This window comes from Perna viridis, chromosome 15 (genome assembly GCF_037379345.1).
Source record: "Perna viridis isolate PV_CMFRI_1.1 ecotype Kerala chromosome 15, ASM3737934v1, whole genome shotgun sequence".
NCBI classification, from domain to species: Eukaryota; Metazoa; Mollusca; class Bivalvia; order Mytilida; family Mytilidae; genus Perna; species Perna viridis.
Window position 1 is genome coordinate 11,874,207 of NC_142459.1, and position 21,692 is coordinate 11,895,898.

At 37.7% G+C, this 21,692-nt stretch overlaps 2 protein-coding genes across 5 annotated transcripts in view; one reads left to right on the forward strand and one right to left on the reverse strand.

Moving 5' to 3' along the window:
• The window catches only part of LOC148596938 (uncharacterized), a 31,210-nt gene extending 27,858 nt beyond the window's left edge, over positions 1–3,352 (reverse strand). For 3 of the 4 annotated variants that reach the window (XM_088564369.1, XM_088564367.1, XM_088564368.1), the window contains exon 1: positions 2,132–3,328. In XM_088564369.1, the coding sequence (XP_088420495.1) occupies positions 2,132–2,144 (13 nt within the window). In that variant the 5' untranslated portion in view covers positions 2,145–3,328. Of the gene's footprint in view, positions 1–2,131 lie in introns of all 4 variants that reach the window. The other variant, XM_088564370.1, reaches the window with a different exon arrangement.
• Positions 3,353–4,309: 957 nt separating this feature from the next.
• Positions 4,310–21,692, forward strand: part of LOC148596939 (uncharacterized) — a 31,864-nt gene continuing 14,481 nt past the window's right edge. The window contains exons 1-10 of the mRNA XM_088564348.1: positions 4,310–5,464; positions 6,088–6,210; positions 8,182–8,343; positions 9,255–9,321; positions 10,469–10,551; positions 11,462–11,647; positions 13,950–14,168; positions 14,663–14,788; positions 15,151–15,315; positions 15,844–15,884. Of these exons, the coding sequence (XP_088420474.1) occupies positions 5,260–5,464; positions 6,088–6,210; positions 8,182–8,343; positions 9,255–9,321; positions 10,469–10,551; positions 11,462–11,647; positions 13,950–14,168; positions 14,663–14,788; positions 15,151–15,315; positions 15,844–15,884 (1,377 nt within the window). The 5' untranslated portion in view covers positions 4,310–5,259. The remainder of the gene's footprint in view (positions 5,465–6,087; positions 6,211–8,181; positions 8,344–9,254; positions 9,322–10,468; positions 10,552–11,461; positions 11,648–13,949; positions 14,169–14,662; positions 14,789–15,150; positions 15,316–15,843; positions 15,885–21,692) is intronic.

Here is a 21,692-nt window from a genome sequence, read left to right on the forward strand (position 1 = left end):
AGACTGACAGCTGTCCTGTATGGACCAATGTAGACATGAAATGGCACTGATTGATTGATTGATTGTTGGGGTTTAACGTCCGAGCAGCAATATTTCAGCTATATTCAGACAATGAACATGAAATGGATGATAAAATGAACATGTAATGAAAAAAAAAGGATGGGTCACAAGGAAAATAGGGTCGACAAATTTTGATTGCCACAGGAAAAAGGGGGGATGGGTAAGGTAGGGCAATTTAGCCTCCTGTGACGGAGCGCAAAGGTTCCTACTCCTATCGATTACCACAGCAGGGTTCTTTAACGTGCGAGGAACGTGGCATCTTTCCCAACACGGTGCACCACTATGGTTTGCGGTCAGGTTTTCCGTATTATAGCCTGACAACCCCAGCATGTAACACGCCAGGGGTACCCCATTCCACCACCTGGGGCACACATCCCAGTTGCTCTGTGGGCAGAGCGCCTAACCCCCGGCTAGGTTTCTGAGCACTATTTAGTCGCCTTATACGACAAGCTTAGCGCTGCTGCAGGCCTATTCTTTTAACACCCGGACCTGCACGGGGCTGAAATGGCACTGAAGTGGAACTAAATGTTAACAGGATTGTTCTCATTGGTGTGGTTGCATCTGCACGTCGAGAAGTAAACCTTTTCACTGACTTAACGCCTTGTGATTTCAGTTCCTCACAGATCTCTTCATCAGTCAAGGCGTCGAGTTCTCGACCTCGGTATTTAAGGACACCCTGTGACTGATTTAGTGACTTGTGTGCAGATGAACCACATCAAGGTCACCAATCCTGGTTAATTTTAACAAATTTGATGATTGGCCAGGTCTGAGGCATTCAATTAAAATTCCTGATCTTATTTTCCTTGTATCTTTAACATCACCAGCTACACCCTTGATTGTTTTCTGTATTAAAAAAGGAGAAAGGTCATTAATATTTTCTCTTTATCTTTTGCAGAAATTACAATAAATCTTGGCCAGTTTTTATCACTTTCGTCAGAAGAATTGCAGACATCACTTTTTCGTTTTTTTTGAATAAGAAACATTGGACTCCCCGTTGTTTTTGTCGCCAAGTTTTTATAAGTTTCATCGTCTCTGTTCTTCACCCGCCAAAAGTGCCAACACGGGCGATGCTAGGACTGTACGGATTTCCAGCAGATATCATCAGGGATTCCAGAGACGACATACTCGAACAGAGCGTATCTATCAATGGCGCAAAGACAGCGTACTACTCGATTGATCCATGAGCCACCGCCTTCTTCATTTGCCATTTGTAAGCTTTTGAAAATCTTGGATTAAACAAAATGCCATCAGTAAAGCAGGTAAACAAATGAAGGGCATGGCGTGATCAGCCGATTGATCGAACCGGGTCCATCCGATCTCCCGTTTAGATGACCTAAGAGCCGAGTGGCATATACAGCCGTATCCTCGATCATCCAGCCATCGATAACACGGGGGTTACGTCACGACTGGAGTCTGGATACGACCTTCATCCACTAGGACCTCCTCGCTCACCAATAACTCACAGGTTGCAACTCACGGCAAACATGCAGGTGAACCCACTTTTTATTTTAAACACCGGGCCCACGGTCGATGTTCGGATCGCTTTAGTCTGGCCTCTAACCTTTGACCTTTCCAGCATGGGTAACCCTACCAGGAGAAAAAAAAACTCCAGCTGGCATAGCTCTTAGGATCACTGAGGCACGCAAGCCCCCCCCCCCCTTACCACGACAAGGATAGTGATCCACAGGGAGGTGTCAACAATCTAGTCGACCCTACCCACCTCTCCCTATTTCCAGTGGCAATCAAAATTTGTCGACCCCATTTTCCTTGCGTCCCATCCCTTTTTCATTTCATCATCGTTTCATGTTCATTTTATCATCATTTTCATTTTCATCGTCTGAATATAGCTGAAATATTGCTGATCGGACGTTAAACCCCAACAAACAAACACAATTCACTAGTATAATCCCCATAACGGTAGGTCGTATTTTGTACAAGATCAACATAGATAGCCATGACTGTAATCCCCCCCCCACCAATTTTTTTTTTCTTTCAACGTTATTGTTTAGATCAGTGTATTCTACTATATTTTGTCCTGTCTCATAATAACTACACATTCTAGAATACTTACATACGAATAACATTTGGCCAAATTAATGAAGACGTTCATATTCCAATGTTTGAGATAAGACACACTCTTTATGGAGTTTCCGTGATTCATTTCGTAAATAGAACACGAGCAACGACAAGATGGTTGTTGACTTACCGGTATCTAAATTATTTAAATACGACTTGAATTCATGTTATAATAACAATACTGGCGGTGACTGCATTGTATTGCAATGTAATTTAATCATGATTAGTATAAAATACTTGAAAATATGAAATTTTGATAAAATAATTGTTCTTGTTTTAAGATCGTTTTATGTTTAGCCTAGATTTTTGTTTACAAAGGTTTGAAACGCAATGTTACTGACCAAAAACACGCGTAGTCGTTCTAGGTACATTTATAGATCGCCACTCCTGCAGGATGTTGATGTCGACAACACCCCCAAATTATAAGATTATACCTTCTTTAAAAAGTCACACAACAAATTTAAAATCGATCCATCCATCAGGAGCCGAGATCTTTGTGACGACATTTGGAAGGACGGACGATGGACAGGGTGATTCCAATGTACCTCCCATTTTTCAAAGGATGTATGACGGATTTTACTGTTGTGTAAATGTATTGACAGTATTAGCGAATTCACGCTGTGCAAGATTCATTCCGTAGTTACCAATTTAAATTGATTATAAACTAAAAATGATGGTTAAAAAGTCCTTGGTTGCCGTAAGTTTTGTTATATTTGAGTCAGTAAAATATACGTGTCAATGAACGTTTTTGGGATAGTTTGTTTGTTTGTTTGGGTTTAAGGTCCGAGCAGCAATTTTTTAGCTATATTCAAACCATGAACATGAAATGGAAACAAAAGGATGGACACAAGGATAATAGGGTCGACAAATTTTGATTGCCACTAGAAAAGGGGGGATGGGTAAGGTCGGGCAATTAAGCTTCCTGTGGCGGAGCACAAAGGTTCCCACTCCTATCGGATACCTCAGTAGGGGTCTTTAACGTGCGCGGAACGTGACATCTTTCCCAACACGTTGCACCACTATGGTTTGCGGTCAGGTTTTCCGTATAATAGCCTGACAACCCCAGCATGTAATATGCCCGGGGTACCCCATTCCACCACATGAGGCACACATCCCAGTTGCTCTGTGGGCAGAGCCCCAGCCCCCGGCCAGGTTTCTGAGCACTATTTAGTCGCCTTTTACGACAAGCTTAGCGCTGCTGCAGGCCTATTCTTTTAACATCCGGACCTGCACGGGGCTGAAATGGCACTGAAGTGGAACTAAATGTTAACAGGATTGTTCTCATTGGTGTGGTTGCATCTGTGGATAGTTCTGATGATCTTGTACACGTACATGCACAATATAAGCAAAGATTACGTATTCACTGACAGTAAAATGTGCATATTTAGAACAATAATTTATGAAGTTATTAACTTGTATGTTTGGTTGTTTTTTTTTAAACTGACGACAGGTAGTAAGTATACAAGGAGTTAATGGCATGATACATACAACTGATTTTAAGTTTACGGTCTATAATAGATATTTCTTATAATACAAGAAATGACATTACTTTGAACATGTATTTATTCGGCATTCTAAATGTTGTATGCTTGATTTCTAACGTTAAAAGCTTTTCGAAAAACAACCTGGTAGTGGGTATGCCGTCAAATTTCGAAAAAAAAAGAAAAGTATTATGGCTTGAACTTACCAGTCATCTATGTATTACCTATTGCTGAATGTTTTCCGGAAAACTGTACATGTGTATTTCAAATTTTATTATTTTTATAGTAATTTTTAGTAAAAATAGATACAAACGGTTGCAATATCAAATATAAATTTCTTTGGAGTGCATATTGACAGCCCTGATCGAGATCATTAGATATGGTTTATTATAACTATCATTTGAAAAATAGATATAAACGGTTGCAATATCAAATATAAATTTCTTTGGAATGCATATTGACAGCCCTGATCGACATCATTAGATATGGTTTATTATAACTATCATTTGAAAAATAGATATAAACGGTTGCAATATCAAATATAAATTTTTTTGGAATGCATATTGACAGCCCTGATCGAGATCATTAGATATGGTTTATTATAACTATCATTTGAAAAGAAAACAACCCAAGCATGTAAAAATTAATCTATATATTTACTGTTTGACAGGGATTTAAATGTAAACAAACTTGGTATGTACCGTGTAGCAAACGTTCGATGTAAATTGATCTATTCGTCAACCCGGAAGATCAGTACTAATGCATAACAATACTTATAATTTTAAGAATTACTTGGAACTATTTTGTCGAAATAACATACATATACTTCCTGTTGATGATACTTTTAACGATTTATTTCAATTCCAGTTGTGAAAAAAGCTACAATAATAAAAAAAACTTACTTTGTGTTGATTACCACGTTTGACCAAATATGCTCTTATTTCACTGTAAATAAGAAAGGTGAACTGGCAAACTGTAAAGGATATTTATTGACGAAATATGACAGTGTTGACTGTCTGCCAGAAATGATCAAATGTATCATTACACTTATATTTCGGAATAGACAAATCGATTACGGACTATAACCATCATTGTGTTTATGTATATTGATACATGTAATTCAGTTTTTACTTTCTAAACTTATTTTTTTGGAATAGACCTATCGACTATCGATTACAAGCAAATGCACACATAGAAGAAGACTTGATACAATTTTTGAAATTCTACAAAGTGTAACGAGCACTTTTCGTTTCGATTACGGACTATAAGCAAATGCTTACATGGTACATTTTGTGATTGGATTTGAAATTCTAAAAAGTGAAACCAGTTATTTTCATTTACAACATTCGAAGAAGGTTTATTATTATATTGCTATAAAGGAAACATATGATTATAATAGAATACATATTTCTTGTCCTAACCATCATTGTGTTTATGTATATTGATACATGTAATTCATTTTTTACTTTCTAAACTTATTTTTTGGAATAGAATTATCGACTATGGATTACAAGCAAATGCACACATAGAAGAAGACTTGATACAATTTTTGGAATTTACAAAGTGTAACGAGCACTTTTCGTTTCCGATATTGGAAGGAACAATAAATTATATTTTATTGTTAAAGATACATAGAACCTATATGGAAATCTTACCTTTTATTTTAGTATTCTTTGTGTTTTTGTTTTTTGATACATGTAATTCATTTTTCGCACGAGGAGGTAAAGACGGAAATTGGCGAACAAAGTCTCATTCGGATATAACCAATGTTGGTATTTTTCAAGCATTAGAGGAATACATCATTGAAAATAAAGGCTCCTCTTCAATAGATAACTTTTTCTCTGAAGGTAGGTCTAAATACGAAATACAAAAATAACAGGTTACAAACGGCGAGACTCGCCTATGCCTATTCTTACTTTGCATGCTTTGTTTCTAAAGGTATGGCATGTTGTGGTACAGTATCCTAGAGATGCATTTACATTTGTTCAAGTTATTGTTCGAGTATATTGCTATTCCTTGTTTCTGTTCCCTTATTTGTCTACAATTCCTAAAAGATTCAAGTGACATTAAAAAAATAAATCCCAACTGTTATGTTGTACATAAAGTTTGTCATAAAGAGGCAACGTAGTCACTGTCCCCTGCCCCAGATAAAGATCTAGCTAGGCGTAAATTATAACAATATACCTGATCAACAAGAGAAATAATCGTACTTACATGTAAATCCAGTTCTCTGCGAAAGAAGTTATTCGGCACAATCCGTTCATAATAATATAATTTCTGCTCGGATTTTAAACCCCAACAATCAACCAGTCAATCATAATAATTATATCATGGATCTTTGCACATGTACAATAATGAAAATCTGTCGTTTTCAGTAATGATAGGTTGGAAAACATGTAGCTGCTTATGTGTAAACCTGTACTAACAAAAAAATAATCACCAATACCAAAAATGTATCGTTTCATTTCAGATGCGAATGGGCGAATCACTATGTACAAGCAAGTTGGTAAGCTCCGCCAGGCCGTTGCTGATACTCAAATGAATAAACGGGATACTGCTTACATTCACTGCCATGCCGATCAGATCGATTTGGGTACATACATTTATTTTTATTTAACATATATGGTTTCAACATTATATCAATCAAGCCTACGTATTATATAATGTCGTAATAATACTAACATGATAGTTATAGCGACAGAAAATTTGTATTACATACATCTACATGAAACATCATGATTACTAAATTGTTTGTGCTGATCTTGTTTTTCTTCTTAAAACGGGCCTCGCGCTATACAAGGCCACACAGACAATATTAGTCCATGGGCTTGGAGAGTGCATCCCCACTCACTCATCAACTTCATGGTGATTTTTAGGTACCTTTCTCTACTTCCCATTATCGAAATAATTTGTCGCCAAAGAATATTCTCGGATTCTTTTTTCAGTATAAGCCTATATTTGTACCCCACTAGGTAAAAAAGCCAAGATTTTTGTGACTAAATTGTTTGAGCGTCTTAGCCTTCCTGCGATAGATGTGTTAAAAAAACAAATAAATATGCATCATCGTGTAGCGCAATGTATCATCCTTACAACGATACCATTAAACTTGCGGTAACACAAGGGTTTTGCGAAAACTGAAAAAAAAAATGTACCCCTAACCTGCCGAAAAGCCGGATAAATTGATATATTGTTCTACACTGTATGTAAAAAACTCTAATTATGTATATAATGCATCGATAATTAAAGCAATAGTACACAACATGTCTACTGTACACCGTTTTTATATCAATAATTAACATTTGGGTTCATGTTCAGGTATATTTTTCATGGGTAAGGGTGGTAATTTTTCACCTCACTTGACCTGGAAATGTTCGAATATTTATTACTTGGTCTCATTTTGAAGCTAAGATACTATATTAATGTATCGTATCACACAAAACCTTGATTAAACTACGGTATTCTGGAAAAGGGGAAATTAAGGGTGATTTAGAAGAAATTTTCTTTTTTACGATTTTATAGTAAATGTTACCCGTAAAAGGAAATATATGCTCCGTAATAGATCAAATATGATGTGAACATCATTATCTTAAGGATGAATGCCTACAATATGAGTTTTATGGTGTTGGTATGCTGTGAATAAGAATACCGTTTGATACTGAGACCAGTAGCTAGGGGTAGGGGTAATATATTTAACATTTTTTGAACATTCTTTCTTAAAAATTAGTTTTTCGCGGTTCATTTATGTAGAACATTTAATTATCTGTCCACTGATAAAATTTAAGGCGTTTTAGTTGAGTTATAAATTGTAGAGTCGAATTTGTGCGACCTTTGACCGAAAAATCGAAAATTTCATTTTTCGATTTTATGATAAATTCTGACCACGGAAATCGCTATAATACATCAAAATAACCCCAGAAGTATAAATTGTGATAATATTAAACAGACAGTACCAAGAAGGTCATTGTTTTACTGAAGCAATAATACTTTAGGGATTTTTACATTGAAAAGGCAGGGTAGGGCTACATTTTTTTTTCATTATACCGCAAAAACCTGTCTGTTTACTTCGTTCTGTAGAAAGAAGTTCGTAGAATAAAAAAAACCATTAAAAATGATTTTTGCCACAACGAGGTATAAAAAGTAGCCAAAAAAATACAAAAAAACTAGTTGATTTTTTGGCGACAAAAAGATTCGTAAATGGATATTATAAGGGTACCTGACAATCATATAATGGTTGACGAGTGGGGGGTGAATGGGAGGTTATCTCAGGCCACGTACTATATGAGATTACAATTAACGGTCCATACATTGAATGGTTGCGTTGTGTCGTCCTTGTTTATATATATTTATTTATATATGTTTTTTATTATTATTTTTTTTTTGTGGGGGGGGGGGGTTGAAATGTTCCTAAAGCACTTTTCGCGAAGAACATTATACTTATGTCCTTGTTTAACTATACATGAAATTAAATGTACGCCTTCTTGATCAAGACTGGTATAACTTTTTTTCTCCCAGTGTTGAAGTTCTTATTTGCCTTGGTATTTTTTAAAGTCCATTTTTTTTACAGCTCATAATTTTGTCAAGTCATGTAAACAGAGGTTAAAACAGTGGATAGGTGATGAGGACCCACTTTTTCAACAGTTAGGGGAATGTTTGTATACAGTACAGTCTTTCTATAGTAATACTAACTGGGTGGAAATGTACGGCAGTGTACCATATGAGGATTTTGGTATGGTTATACTGATCATGTATTTGTCTGTACAATATTTTGAAAGAGCATGCAGAAAAGTTTTAGATCAATTTCATGAAAGATTCTTGTGGCAACACCCAAATAGCACTTGCTTACCACCTGCCGATTTCTATCCTTTTCATCCTAGTGGAAAGCCTGGTTTTTAGTTTTGTCTATTCTGGATAGGCTTCTATTTCGATTTTGGTATTGGAACTATGCACACATGAATATTGGATAACGTAAAAAAATAGAATGGCTTATACGTATACATTTCTGAAATAAGTAAATTTATACAGTTGGGGTCATTCTAACTACTCTTCGAGACTGTCAGGGTATGCAGTCATAGAGCAGTTCTGAACTATAAGAAACTGTCAAGACCAACGAAACACCTTGTCATTTTCTGTCGTGGGTCGTGACACTCTCTGTCAGGAACTGTTTTAGATAAATGTATTCTTTTGACCGTCATTTTAAAGAGTTTCTACCGAGAAAAGTCCCTTACAGCTCCTAATTATGATACTTCTCTCCGAATATCTTTATTTTTGAGAGCTATTTTGGTTTATTATATATTTATATTTTTATTCAAATTGCTAGCTTTAAATCGGACTTGATATTTATTTCTTAATCACGTCACGCAGATAAGACATCTATTTTTAACAGTTTTTATTTTTAATCGAATTTCCTTTTCTAAATTAGAATAGTGTCAGGAACTGTCCTGTGCTGTGACAGTTTAGAACAGCTACATGTAATAGCTTTTTTTTATCACTGTCTCTGTTAAAATTTGTCAGGGAAAGTGTGTTGTTATTCTACATGTGTTTTCATACATACCTGTTTAAAATTTTAAATTCAACATACATTTATTTTTATCATACTATTTGTAAACCTTCTATACATTGTATGTGCTGTACATGTAGGAGTTAATGATTTGATGGATGTAGCAACACCAGATATGGATACGTGTAAAGACCAGACCAATTTTGAGTAAGGCTTTTTGGACGAATAGCATTTTTGGCATATGTACAACGACACCTAACATTTTGTTTATAGAAATAATTCAGCTTTAAATGTTTGGAAATTTTAATTTGACACATGGTATCTTCAAAAAATTTAATATGTGCTATGATTAAATACATATATGCATTAGAAATTTAAGAAAAGATTACTAATAAGTGTTGAACGATAAGGGGAAATATTAAAATAAGACAAAACAGTTTTGTTGAATACTTTTGAAAAATAATGTCAGTTATTCGCATTTGATCATTTCCTTCCAATTCCTCGTATGTTTTTTTCCCCCGTATGTTAAGCTCACTTTAAATACTGATGCATATTCCTTTATTCGGAAATTAGACATATACCGAACATCATGACACTTTTGTTGTAAATATGATGGATATGGATCATTTGATCTCTGTATCTGATTCGAGTGTTTCAGGGTTCGCCTCGAGTACTGGATGTCGTGGATATGATCCATGGCCAGGTCTACGCTAATATTGTATACAACTGGTGGTCATTGCTTTCATTTCGACAAACATACGGAACTAAAAGGGGAAAAAGTGATGTCTGGTTAGCTCAGTGAAATGTGTCCGAGTTGGGGGCGTGCCTACCTGCGCGTTATTCCTTCTTTGAGCATACACAAAAGTAGTTGGTTTAAACGTGTTTTAGGGTCTAAATGATTGGTTAATTATTCTCGCTCTGAAATACATACAATATCTGAAATAGGCACTAAACCATTTGCTTTAATCAGTCAATTGATCTGTATGTTCCCTCAATAAATGTATACAAACTGGTCAATTGTAAAAGTAATAAAAGAGCAAATATTTTGACTACTTGAAATAGCAATTCTATTATAAATATACATGTACATGTATGGTGCGAATTTCAGTAAGAAAAGACAACCAAAAACAAATTATTGTAAACCCATTTCTACACATTCGTAAGAATGTTCAAAAGAATTAAATTCTAAAGATGGTTAAATTTTTTCGAAAACAAAAAGATATATATCAGAAATGATGCCCAATTTGTTGCTACATGTGCCTTACTGATTGTTTAACCCCGTGTGAAAAAAAGACATAGAAATGTTTGCTATATATATATATATAAATCTTTATATCAATTTTTCATTTTCTAGTTCGCAGTGTAAGGATAATATTATTGTTTCTAACATGTTGTTAAGTGGATACTTTCACGGACGGGGCAACCAGAAACCGGCAAGTACGCAACCTTGAATCTGTAATATTCAATAATAATTAAAAAAAAAGTTTAATCAACATTTACATAATATGTCGCCCCGTGCAGGTCCGGGCGTCAAAAGAATAGGCCTGCAGCAGCGCTAAGCTTGTCGTTAAGGGCTACTAAAAAGTGCTAAGTATCTTAGCTGTGGTATTCAAAAGACAATGGGGTCGAACAATTTTGATTGCCACTGGAAATAGGAAGTGGTGGGTAGGGTCGGGCAATGTAGCCTCCTGTGGCGGAGCCCTATGGTTCCTACTCCGGGAGAATAGCACAGTAGGTTTTTTTGTAACGTGCGAGGAACGTGGCATCTTTCCCAACACGGTACACTACTATGGTTTGCGGTCAGGTTTTCCGTATTATAGCCTGACTCCAGCATGTAACACGCTAGGGGTACCCCATTCCACCACCTGGGGCACACCCAGTTGCTCTGTGGGCAGAGCGCCCTAGCCCCCGGCTAGTGTTCTGAGCACTATTTAGTCGCCTTTTACGACAAACTTAGCGCTGCTGCATGCCTATTCCTTTGACATCCGGACCTTCACGGGGCTGAATACAAATAGATCCGTCTCCAATAGACAAAGCCAACAATGATATTAAACGTTGTGTGTGGGTCGCTGATCCTAAAGTCTTCAAACCACATTTAAGTAAATCAGTGAGTCCAATTTTGCTTCCCGACAAAAATCTACCACTATAGATTATTACCTTTCTATTCATACAGGCGTGAAATAAAATAAAATGTATATAACTGAATGTAAACATTTTTTGCATTTAACTTATTTTAGTTTAAAAATCTAAAAAATGGTATTATAGTAGCAGTTTGCAAACAAAATATTTATATAACTTTGTAAACATAAATACTTACGGGTTTTGATCTTGTGGTTTTTTTTCACAGAACCAATTGGTGCTACATCAGGCAAATGTAGCCACGGAGGGAAAGACGATTCCAGTAGAACATCGATAGCTCGCTGTGGTATAAATAAAGAATCAGTCGAGGAGGAATATTCTCCACATAACCACTTGCACAAAGACGCATTTCGTGCTGCAGTGAAGGCAACTAAAAACTTTCTCATTGCAAACGGTGGGTCATTTAAGAATGGGCATAATATATCTGTGTCAATTTTTTTATATCTAAGGGAGGGGAGTAATACGACCCTCCTTCCAGAAACGCCCCGTGCAGGTTCGGGAGTCAAAAGAATAGGCCTGCAGCAGCGCTTGCTTGTCGTAAAAGGCGACCAAATAGTGCTCAGATACCTAGGCGGGGGCTAGGCGCTATGTCCAGAGAGCAACTGGGATGTGTACCCCTGGCGTGTTACATGCTGGGGTTGTCAGGCTATAATACGGAAAACCTGACCGCAAACCATAGTGGTGCACCGTGTTGGGAATAATGCCACGTTCCTCGCACGTTAAAGAACCCTACTGTGGTATTCTCTCGAGTAGGAACATTTGCGCTCTGCCACAAGAGGCTAAATTGCCCGACCCTACCCACCTCTGCCTATTTCCAGTGGCAATCAAAATTTGTCGAGCCCATTGTCCTTGTGTCCCATCCCTTTTTTATTTCATCATCATTTCATGTTCATTTTATCACCAATTTCATGTTCATCGTCTGAATTAGCTGAAATATTGCTGCTCGGACGTTAAATCTCAACAAACAAACAAACAACCTCTTTGTTCTAAGACTACATTTGGGTTTACCAAATTAAGTTAATTATATATGAGAGTAGGTTCCAATTTATCAATTTTAGTACAGTTTTAGAGAACCCTAGCCGGGGGCTAGGGCGCTCTGCCCACAGAGCAACTTGGATGTGTGCCCCAGGTGGTGGAATGGGTACCCCTGGCGTGTTACATGCTGGGGTTGTCAGGCTATAATACGGAAAACCTGACCGCAAACCATAGTGATGCACCGTGTTGGGAAAGATGCCACGTTCCTCGCACGTTAAAGAAACCTACTGTGGTATTCTCCCGGAGTAGGAACCTTTGCGCTCCGCCACAGGAGGCTAAATTGCCCGACCCTACCCATCCCCTCCTTTTTTCTTCCCGTGCAGGTCCGAGTGTTAAAAGAATAGGCCTGCAGCAGCGCTAAGCTTGTCGTAAAAAGCGACTAAATAGTGCTCAGAAACCTAGCTAGGGGCTAGGCGCTCTGCCCACAGAGCAACTGGGATGTGTGCCCCAGGTGGTGGAATGGGGTACCCCTGGCGTGTTACATGCTGGGGTTGTCAGGCTATAATACGGAAAACCTGACCGCAAACCATAGTGGTGCACCGTGTTGGGAAAGATGCCACATTCCTCGCACGTTAAAGAACCCTGCTGTGGTATTCGATACAAGTAGGGACCTTTGCGCTCTGCCACAGGAGGCTAAATTGTCCGACCCTACCCATCCCTCCCTTTTTCTGGTGGTTATCTAAATTTGTCGACCTTGTTCCCTTGTGTCCCATTCCTTTGTCATTTCATCATTTCAAGTTCATTGTCTGAATATAGCTGAAATATTGCTGCTCGGACGTTAAACCCCAACAACCAAACAACAAGCCCTCCCTTTTTCTGGTGGTAATCTAAATTTGTCGACCCTGTTGCCCTTGTGTCCCATCCCTTTTTCATTTCATCATCAATTTCATGTTCATCGTCTGAATATAGCTGAAATATTGCTGCTTACAATACATGTATTCAGATAATTTTCTGTGTACTCGAAAGTTCTTCATTTATATACTGCAATCGTACAAGTAAAATTTACAAAAAATTATCGATATCTAATGACGATTACAGTAATAGAATAATTTATTGGAAAGAGTGAATAACAAAACAATGATCAAGAGTGCCGGACCAAGTTACATATTGATGCTTTCTTGGCATGAGTGACTATATTTTGGTTACTCACGATAGTCAATCGAGTGTCCTATATATTATATAGATTTTGTCCCTAATTTGTTGCTTTTTCCAACATTAAATTCAGGTTTTGTGAAAGGCGGAATGATATATATGTTCTGGTGCTACGTGACGTTTTAGCGGGAAAAGTTCACAGTGTGAAATATCGAAAATATTTACACTGAGAATACTTGTTAAACCGCTGATATCTGTAAAATAATACGTAGTCATTGACAGTAGACAACACTTTGGCTCCGCCTACTTTCCTACCCTTGCATGAACTATCTATTTATTATAAGAAGCCACTAGTAAAGAAATGTTTAAAAATTAAATTTGATTAAAACTGATTAGGCTTGCTGTCAAAAATAGTATAATGACTAGAAATTAAATAGTATACATGAACGAATTCTCAACACGAATAGGAAAAAAAAACGCACAGTAAATCCTCACGTCTTACACCGACCTAAGTCTCATCCGTATATTGTTTTCATGTCAAGTAAATACATTTTTGTTTATCACTACAGGTACTGGTATAGTCGAACTACTTGGAGTTAAAGTTTTTGAGTCACTTTTTCACATCAAACGGAGGACACCAAAGAGTCTCGCCATTGCAATAGATTATACAAGTTCCATGAGCGATGATATAGATGCTGTAAAGGAGAGAGTAATTAAACTACTTACGTCGACAGTTGGTTCAGACAATGAACCTGCCGATTATATACTGTCCATGTTTCACGATCCAGGTATAACTTTTTATAGTAAATTATACGATTCGAGTTAAATGGCCATCGCACACATTTATACTACATTAACTTTTCCCCTGTATTAAGCATGTTTGTATGGACCAAAATATAAATACAATCGTGCCAAACACGACAGCCTATTTACCGTTGTTATTCCATCAACTCAAGTATAATGCGTTTGACACTATACATGTATTGGATACTTAGTTCGATATTTAAAGCTCAAACCTAATACGTGACGGGAACTTAAAGCAATAAATAATTTTGATGAAACTGTCTTAATTTTTATGACATGATGCCTTTGTGCAGCCCATTTTCTGTTTCTATCTAATTGACCTTTTGCGATATTCTATATAATTTCTAGAGGTAGACGTGTGGGAATCACCCAGTGAGTTTTGATTAGTTTTTTCTACGTTTAGTTAAAATATGCTTTAAAAGATTAATGTGTCAACTTATAAACTGAATGTAAAATAAGATAGAAAATTGTATTTTAGCAACCTGGAACTATGCTAAATATTATATTGATGGCTACAGTATGATTGCAAAGGTAAAAACGTTAAAATGGGAAACTGGTGAAAATCCCGATTGTCCCGAACTAGCAGCTGCCGGTATGCTCAACGGTGCGTAAAGATAAATTTATGGCTTTACTACGGATTATTTTGATGCCTTAATTTCTTTAGTACTTCTCCAATCTATCAGTGCACCATGCAAATTCCCTTTTGGTAAAACTTGAAGCTCCTATAGCTTAGGCCAATGATATTTGACCTATGACAAACGGCATAAGACCGCAAGATTTGGCCTCCTTTTTTTCGTTTTATCACATTTGTTTTATATTTAATTTTATTTTGTTCCTTAAATAACTTCCAAATGTGGTTTCCTTTCACGTATTTGTTATGGAGAAACTTCTTCACTTACTCAAACACAATATAGTATTGCCAAATACTTTTTATTCAAACTAGATTTCCTTCTCAATTTGTTTTAGCAATTGCACTATGCAGAAATAATTCTCCTCTGTTGGTGTTTACGGATGCACCAGCAAAAGACGAAGCCAGAATAAATGAAGTTATAACTGCAGCTTACGCTAAAAATATAACAGTGTCGTCATTATTAACAGACCAGTGTAGTAGGAAGCGTAGCGTATCAAAGGGTTTGTATAGTAAAAAATGACTATTATATATGACAAGCCCAATACTTATTATTTTCGTTTTTTTTGCCACACGTATGCATGTGAAATTTCTATATTTTATTTAGACTTGTAGATAACTTTTTTGGGATGGGCCGGTAGTTACATGTATCGACCTTAACAAAAAGACTACAAGATTTACCTTACCGTTTTAACACAAGAGATAGTTTTGTGACTCGTACCAGGGAGCTGCATTATTGTTGCTGGACTATTACTGAATTATTCTCACTTGCAATATGACAGGTGTCCTCAGCTAAGCAGGACATACTCACCCTTTTGGAACACCTGATGTCGCTCCAGTATTTTTCGTGGTAGCTCATATTGCTTGTGCTTCAGTTTTTATAGGTTACATCTTTTCGCTATGCAGTGTATGCAGATTGACTTTAGTTTCTTTTCCCGTCCAGGTTATGCACTTGGATTTTGACATATTTTGAATTATCCTACATCCGACGCTTTAGTATTTTTGCCGATATTAGAACGATTCATAATGAGACAAAGAAAATATTGGGGCCGTTCTGGACGGAGTACTCGAGGTACGTGTTGTGCATTTAAGTTTAGTTTCATGAAAACTTTATCCCCGTGCAGGTCCGGGTGTTAAAAGAATAGGCCTGCAGCAGCGCTAAGCTTATCGTAAAAGGCGACTAAATAGTGCTCAGAAACCTAGCCGGGGGCTAAGCGCTCTGCCCACAGAGCAACTGGGATGTGTGCCCCAGGTGGTGGAATGGGGTACCCCTGGCGTGTTGTCAGGCTATAATACGGAAAACCTGACCGCAAACCATAGTGGTGCACCGTGTTGGGAAAGATGCCACGTTCCTCGTTACCCTGCTGTGGTATTCGATAGGAGTAGGAACCTTTGCGCTCCGCCACAGGAGGCTAAATTGCCCGACCTTGCCCATCCTCCCTTTTTCCAGTGGCAATCAAAGTTTGTCGACCCTATTATCCTTGTGACCCATCTTTTTTTTCATTTCATGTTCATTTCATCAATTTCATGTTCATTGTCTGAATATAGCTGAAATATTGCTGCTCGGACGTTAAACCCCAACAAACAAACAAACTGAAAACTTTACTAAGTGTCACACATTACATTATTACGACTGTATTCAAACCTACTGCGGTCACCCCTGCAAATTGTACTTTCTGTCCCCCCCCCCTGTGGATCGCTATCCTTGTCGTGGTAGGGGGGCTTACGTGCCTCAGTGATCCTAAGAGCTATGCCAGCTGGAGTTTTTTCTCCTGGTAGGGTTACCCATGCTGGAAAGGTCAAAGGTTACAGGCCAGACTAAAGCGATCCGAACATCGACCGTGGGCCCGGTGTTTAATATAAAAAGTGGGTTCACCTACTTGTTTGCCGTGAGTTGCAACCCGTGAGTTATTGGTGGGCGAGGAGGACACCTAATTGAATGCCTCAGACCTGGCCAATCATCAAATTTGTTAACATTAACCAGGATTGGTGACCTTGATGTGGTTTCATCTGCACACAAGTCACTAAATCAATCACAGGGTGTCCTTAGATACCGAGGTCGAGACCTCGACGCCTTAACTGATGAAGAGATATGTGAGGAACTGAAATCACAAGGCGTTAAGTCAGTGAAAAGGTTTACTTCTCGACGTGCAGATGCAACCACATCAATAAATACAGCTGTCAGTCTGTATATTCCTAACCCACTTCGGTGTTTTAAATGCCAGAAGGTTGGGCATGGAAAGGGCCAGTGTAGAGGAAAACTGTTTTGTTTCCGATCTCTGAAGAAGGACACGAGGGAATCGACTGCAAAAAAAGATCTGAAATGCAGAAACTGTGAGGAAGCTCACATGTCATCATCTAAAGATTGTCCTCTTTATAAGAAAGAAATAGATATTTTAAAGTTAAAAACTGAAAACAAAATTTCATTTAGTGAAGCTCGCTAGAAATGGTCCATTTCCAACAATTTTCTTGCATCTGGCAAAACATCTTATGCTAGTGTTGCAAAGCGTGCTTGTCTGTCCACGACTGTTGAGGTGCAGACGATCATGAGTTGGAAAGAGGACATCAATGGTCTTGCCAAACTGCCCACTGAGGTATCCACCAAAAGAATGAAACCATCCAAAAAATGTTTAGAGGAAATTAAAAAGGCCAGAGCTAAGAAATCTCACCAATATTCTTAGACTCAGTCATCCCAAAATTCCGGATCATCTTCAAAATCATCTCCATCATCACAACAGTCATCGTCTTCCAAATCTCAACAGAAGAATGTCCAACCCCAAAAAAGTTGGGAAATTTCCGTGTGGAGGACTTGGAGAAATCTAAGTCTAGGCGACAGATTTGTGTCGCCTGTGGGGTCGGTTTGTTTGTTTGTTGGGGTTTAACGTCCGAGCAGCAATATTTCAGCTATATTCAGACAATGAACATGAAATGGATGATAAAATGAACATGAAATGATAAAAAAAAGGATGGGTCACAAGGATAATAGGGTCGACAAATTTTGATTGCCACTGGAAAAAGGGGGGATAGGTAAGGTCAGGCAATTTAGCCTCCTGTGGCGGAGCGCAAATGTTCCTACTCCTATCGAATACCACAGCAGGGTTCTTTAACGTGCGAGGAACGTGGCATCTTTCCCAACACGGTGCACCACTATGGTTTGCGGTCAGGTTTTCCGTATTATAGCCTGACAACCCCAGCATGTAACATGCCAGGGGTACCCCATTCCACCACCTGGGGCACACATCCCAGTTGCTCTGTGGGCAGAGCGCCTAACCCCCGGCTAGGTTTCTGAGCACTATTTAGTCGCCTTTTACGACAAGCTTAGCGCTGCTGCAGGCCTATTCTGTGGACTCGGATTCCGAGTCTGACATGGAAACAACAGATCATGGACTTTGTCCAGATGAAAACTGGCTGGGTCCCGACATCAGTTTATTTAATAAAATCTAAATTGGATACCTTCCTTAGTTTTTCAATATTTTAAATGTTTTATCGAATTTATGTTTCTATATGTATTTTATGTCTTAGGTTCACCTTTTATGTACCTTTTTATATGTAAATAGCTGCTTCTTTTTAATTTCATTATTTTATGAAGAGACTTTGATCTTAATTTTAATATTTTCCTTGCATTAAATGTTCTTGCCGTGATATGGCCATGGTCGCCGAAACGGCAATAAACAGCAATAATCAATCAATCAATCAATCAGTCTATTTTACCAGTTGCATTATGTCTCCAGGAGACTCATTTAAAAGAAACGGATCAAATTTCCGTAAAAGGATATACAATGTATAGTACATTTGCTGAGGCAAATGAACGAGCTGCTGGTGGATCTACCATTTTTATTAGGGACAGAGTAATACATAGTTCAGTTCCTTTAACTACCGATCTACAAGCAGTGGCGGTTCGGTTATCCCTTGATAAAACCATAACCGTTTGTTCCATTTACATTCCCCCAAATTCAATTTTGTACAGAAATAAATTAGTTGATTTGGTTAAACAGTTGCCCAAACCATTTATTATTTTGGGTGACTTTAATGCTCATAATCCTTATGGCGAAGTAATCATACGAATGATAAAGGTAAAAAAGTTAAGGAGCTCCTTTGTGCATATTTAATGACGGATCTTCAACGTTCCTTCATTCAGCCAATGGATCGTATTCTTCTATTGATTTAAGCATTTGTGATCCTCTCGTACTTTCAGAGTTTACATGGCTAATTCATGATGACTTGTGCGGGAGTGATCATTTTCCAATTATTTGGAGCATTTATCCTCCAAAACGGAGGAACGTTAACCTCGTTTTAAACTTGAGAAAGCAGATTGGGCTTCATTTGAAGCCCACTGTCTTGAAGAATTACGATTAGAAACGATGAAGGATGTTGAAGATCCCATTTTATTATTAAATGAAAGACTGACATCAATTGCTAATAAAACAATACCTAAAACCTCGACAAATCCAAACAGGCCTATGAAACCATGGTTTACTGATGAGTGCGACAAAGCGATCGAAGAACGCAACAAGGCTCATCGCCGGTTTGACAAAAATCCTACACCAACAAATCTGTCAAACTTCCGAATATTTCGAGCAAAAGCTCGACCTACATGTAAACAAGCCAGACGAACCTCTCGGAAAAAAAATGTTTCTAGTATTAAATCTCACACTCCCCTCAATAAAGTATGGAATGTTATTAGAAAAGTAAAAAGAAAAAATTCGAATTCTTCAGTGAAACACCTTAAAGTTGGTAATACCACTCTAACCACCGAAAAAGATATCGCCAATAAGCTAGCCGAAACGTTCGCTAAACATTCATCCTCAACTAACTACAAACCGGATTTTCAAAAAATTAAATCATCTGCAGAAAAGACAAAAATAAACCTCAAGTCAAATAATGCTGAATCCTACAACTCTCAATTTTCTATAGAGGAACTAAAATCGTCACTGGCTAAAGCCCGCGATACAGCTAGTGGGCTAGATAATATTCACTATCAACTTTTGAAACATCTTCCTGATCCATCTCTACATACACTTCTTGCGTTAATGAACGAGATATGGACTTCTGGTAACGTTCCGTCCATCTGGAAAACGGCTTCAGTTGTCCCTATTCCAAAACCAGGAAAGGATCATACGGATCCTTCAAATTATCGCCCGATCGCATTGACAAGCTGCGTCTGCAAGACAATGGAACAAATGGTCAATGATCGCCTTGTGTGGTTCCTTGAGAAGCACAACTTACTCACTAATATTCAGTGTGGATTTAGGCAAGGAAAAAGTACTCTTGACCATTTAGTTCGGTTTGAAACGCTCATCAGAAATGATTGATTGATTGATTGATTGTTGTTGTTTATTGCCGTTTCGGCGACCAAGGCCATATCACGGCAAGAACATTTAATGCAAGGAAAATATTAAAATTAAGATCAAAGTCTCTTCATAAAATAATGAAATTAAAACAAGCAGCTATTTAAATATAAAAAGGTACATAAAAGGTGAACCTAAGACATAAAATACATATAGAAACATAAATTCGATAAAACATTTAAAATATTGAAAAACTAAGGAAGGTATCCAATTCAGACTTTATTAAATAAACCGATGTCCCGCAAGAAATCGATGATGTTTTCAGATGAAACGGTCTTGAACAAATCAAACATATTGGCGCAGTCAAAATAATTTTGCCTGGTGTTGGCAAAATCCACACAATCTAGAAGAACATGTTTGATAGAGAAAGGGCAATGACATGGGATACACTCAGGTGGAGGATCACCAACAAGCAAATGGCCATGTGTAAATCTAGAATGTCCAATGCGGCATCTAGTCATGACCACTTGCTCTTTGCGATTGCCCGACCCGGATTGATGAAAGCCTAGATCGGGTTTTATGGAATTGAGTTTGTTGTGTTCAAGACCGTCCCAACGGTCCTGCCACATCTTTAAAATATATTTCCTTATTAAAGGTTTAAAATCAGTGTATGGCAAACTAACGTCCTTTATTATTTCATTTAATGCCTTTTTGGCAACTGAATTCCCCTGAATACCAACATGACTGGGTACCCAGAGAAAAACAATCTCTTTATCAAATTCCCGAAGTCGATGAATAAAATACAAAATTTGTAAAATAAGAGTGTTTTTCAGTTTGTGATTCTTAATTGCCAAAAGACAGCTCAAAGAGTCAGAACAAATAATAAACTGTGACAGATTAGATTGAGGAATCAATTTAAGTGCTAACAATATGGCTCGAGCTTCAGCTGTGAATATGGAAGCGCTCGATGGCAACCGTTCAGTTACAGTTCTGTCACCATGGACAGCAGCACATGCAACGCTATCGCCGTCTTTTGAGCCATCTGTATACACCGTCGAAAAATCCGGATAATTTGCTTTAATTTCAGAAAATTTTTGTTGTAAAAATAAAGGATTCGTATCGGACTTTTTATATTCACGCAGATCAAAAGTGAAAGAAGGATGTGGAAGCTCCCATGGAGGGCATTTCGAAGTAACAACAGGTGTCACTGCATTGGTTTCCAGATGAATTGCTTCCAAATAAGGTTTTATTCGAATTCCAAAAGGAGGGGTTTTGCTTTCATGTTTTCGATAAATGTCGCCATAAATAGGATTAATGACACAGTCGTAGGCAGGGCTATCTGGGTAGGCCATAAGTTTACTTACATATTGAAGACCTAATTTCAAAAGTCTGTCTCCAAGGGATGGTTCATTTGCCTCGGCATAAAGGCTCTCAATAGGAGAGGTTCTGAAGGCACCAAGGCAAAGTCGCAACCCCTGGTGGTGAACAGCGTCTAAAATTTTAAGGTAAGAGTTTTTGGCGGAACCATAAACAATAGATCCATAATCAAGTTTAGAAAAAGCCTATGGCTCGACATGGAAATATGGTATTTG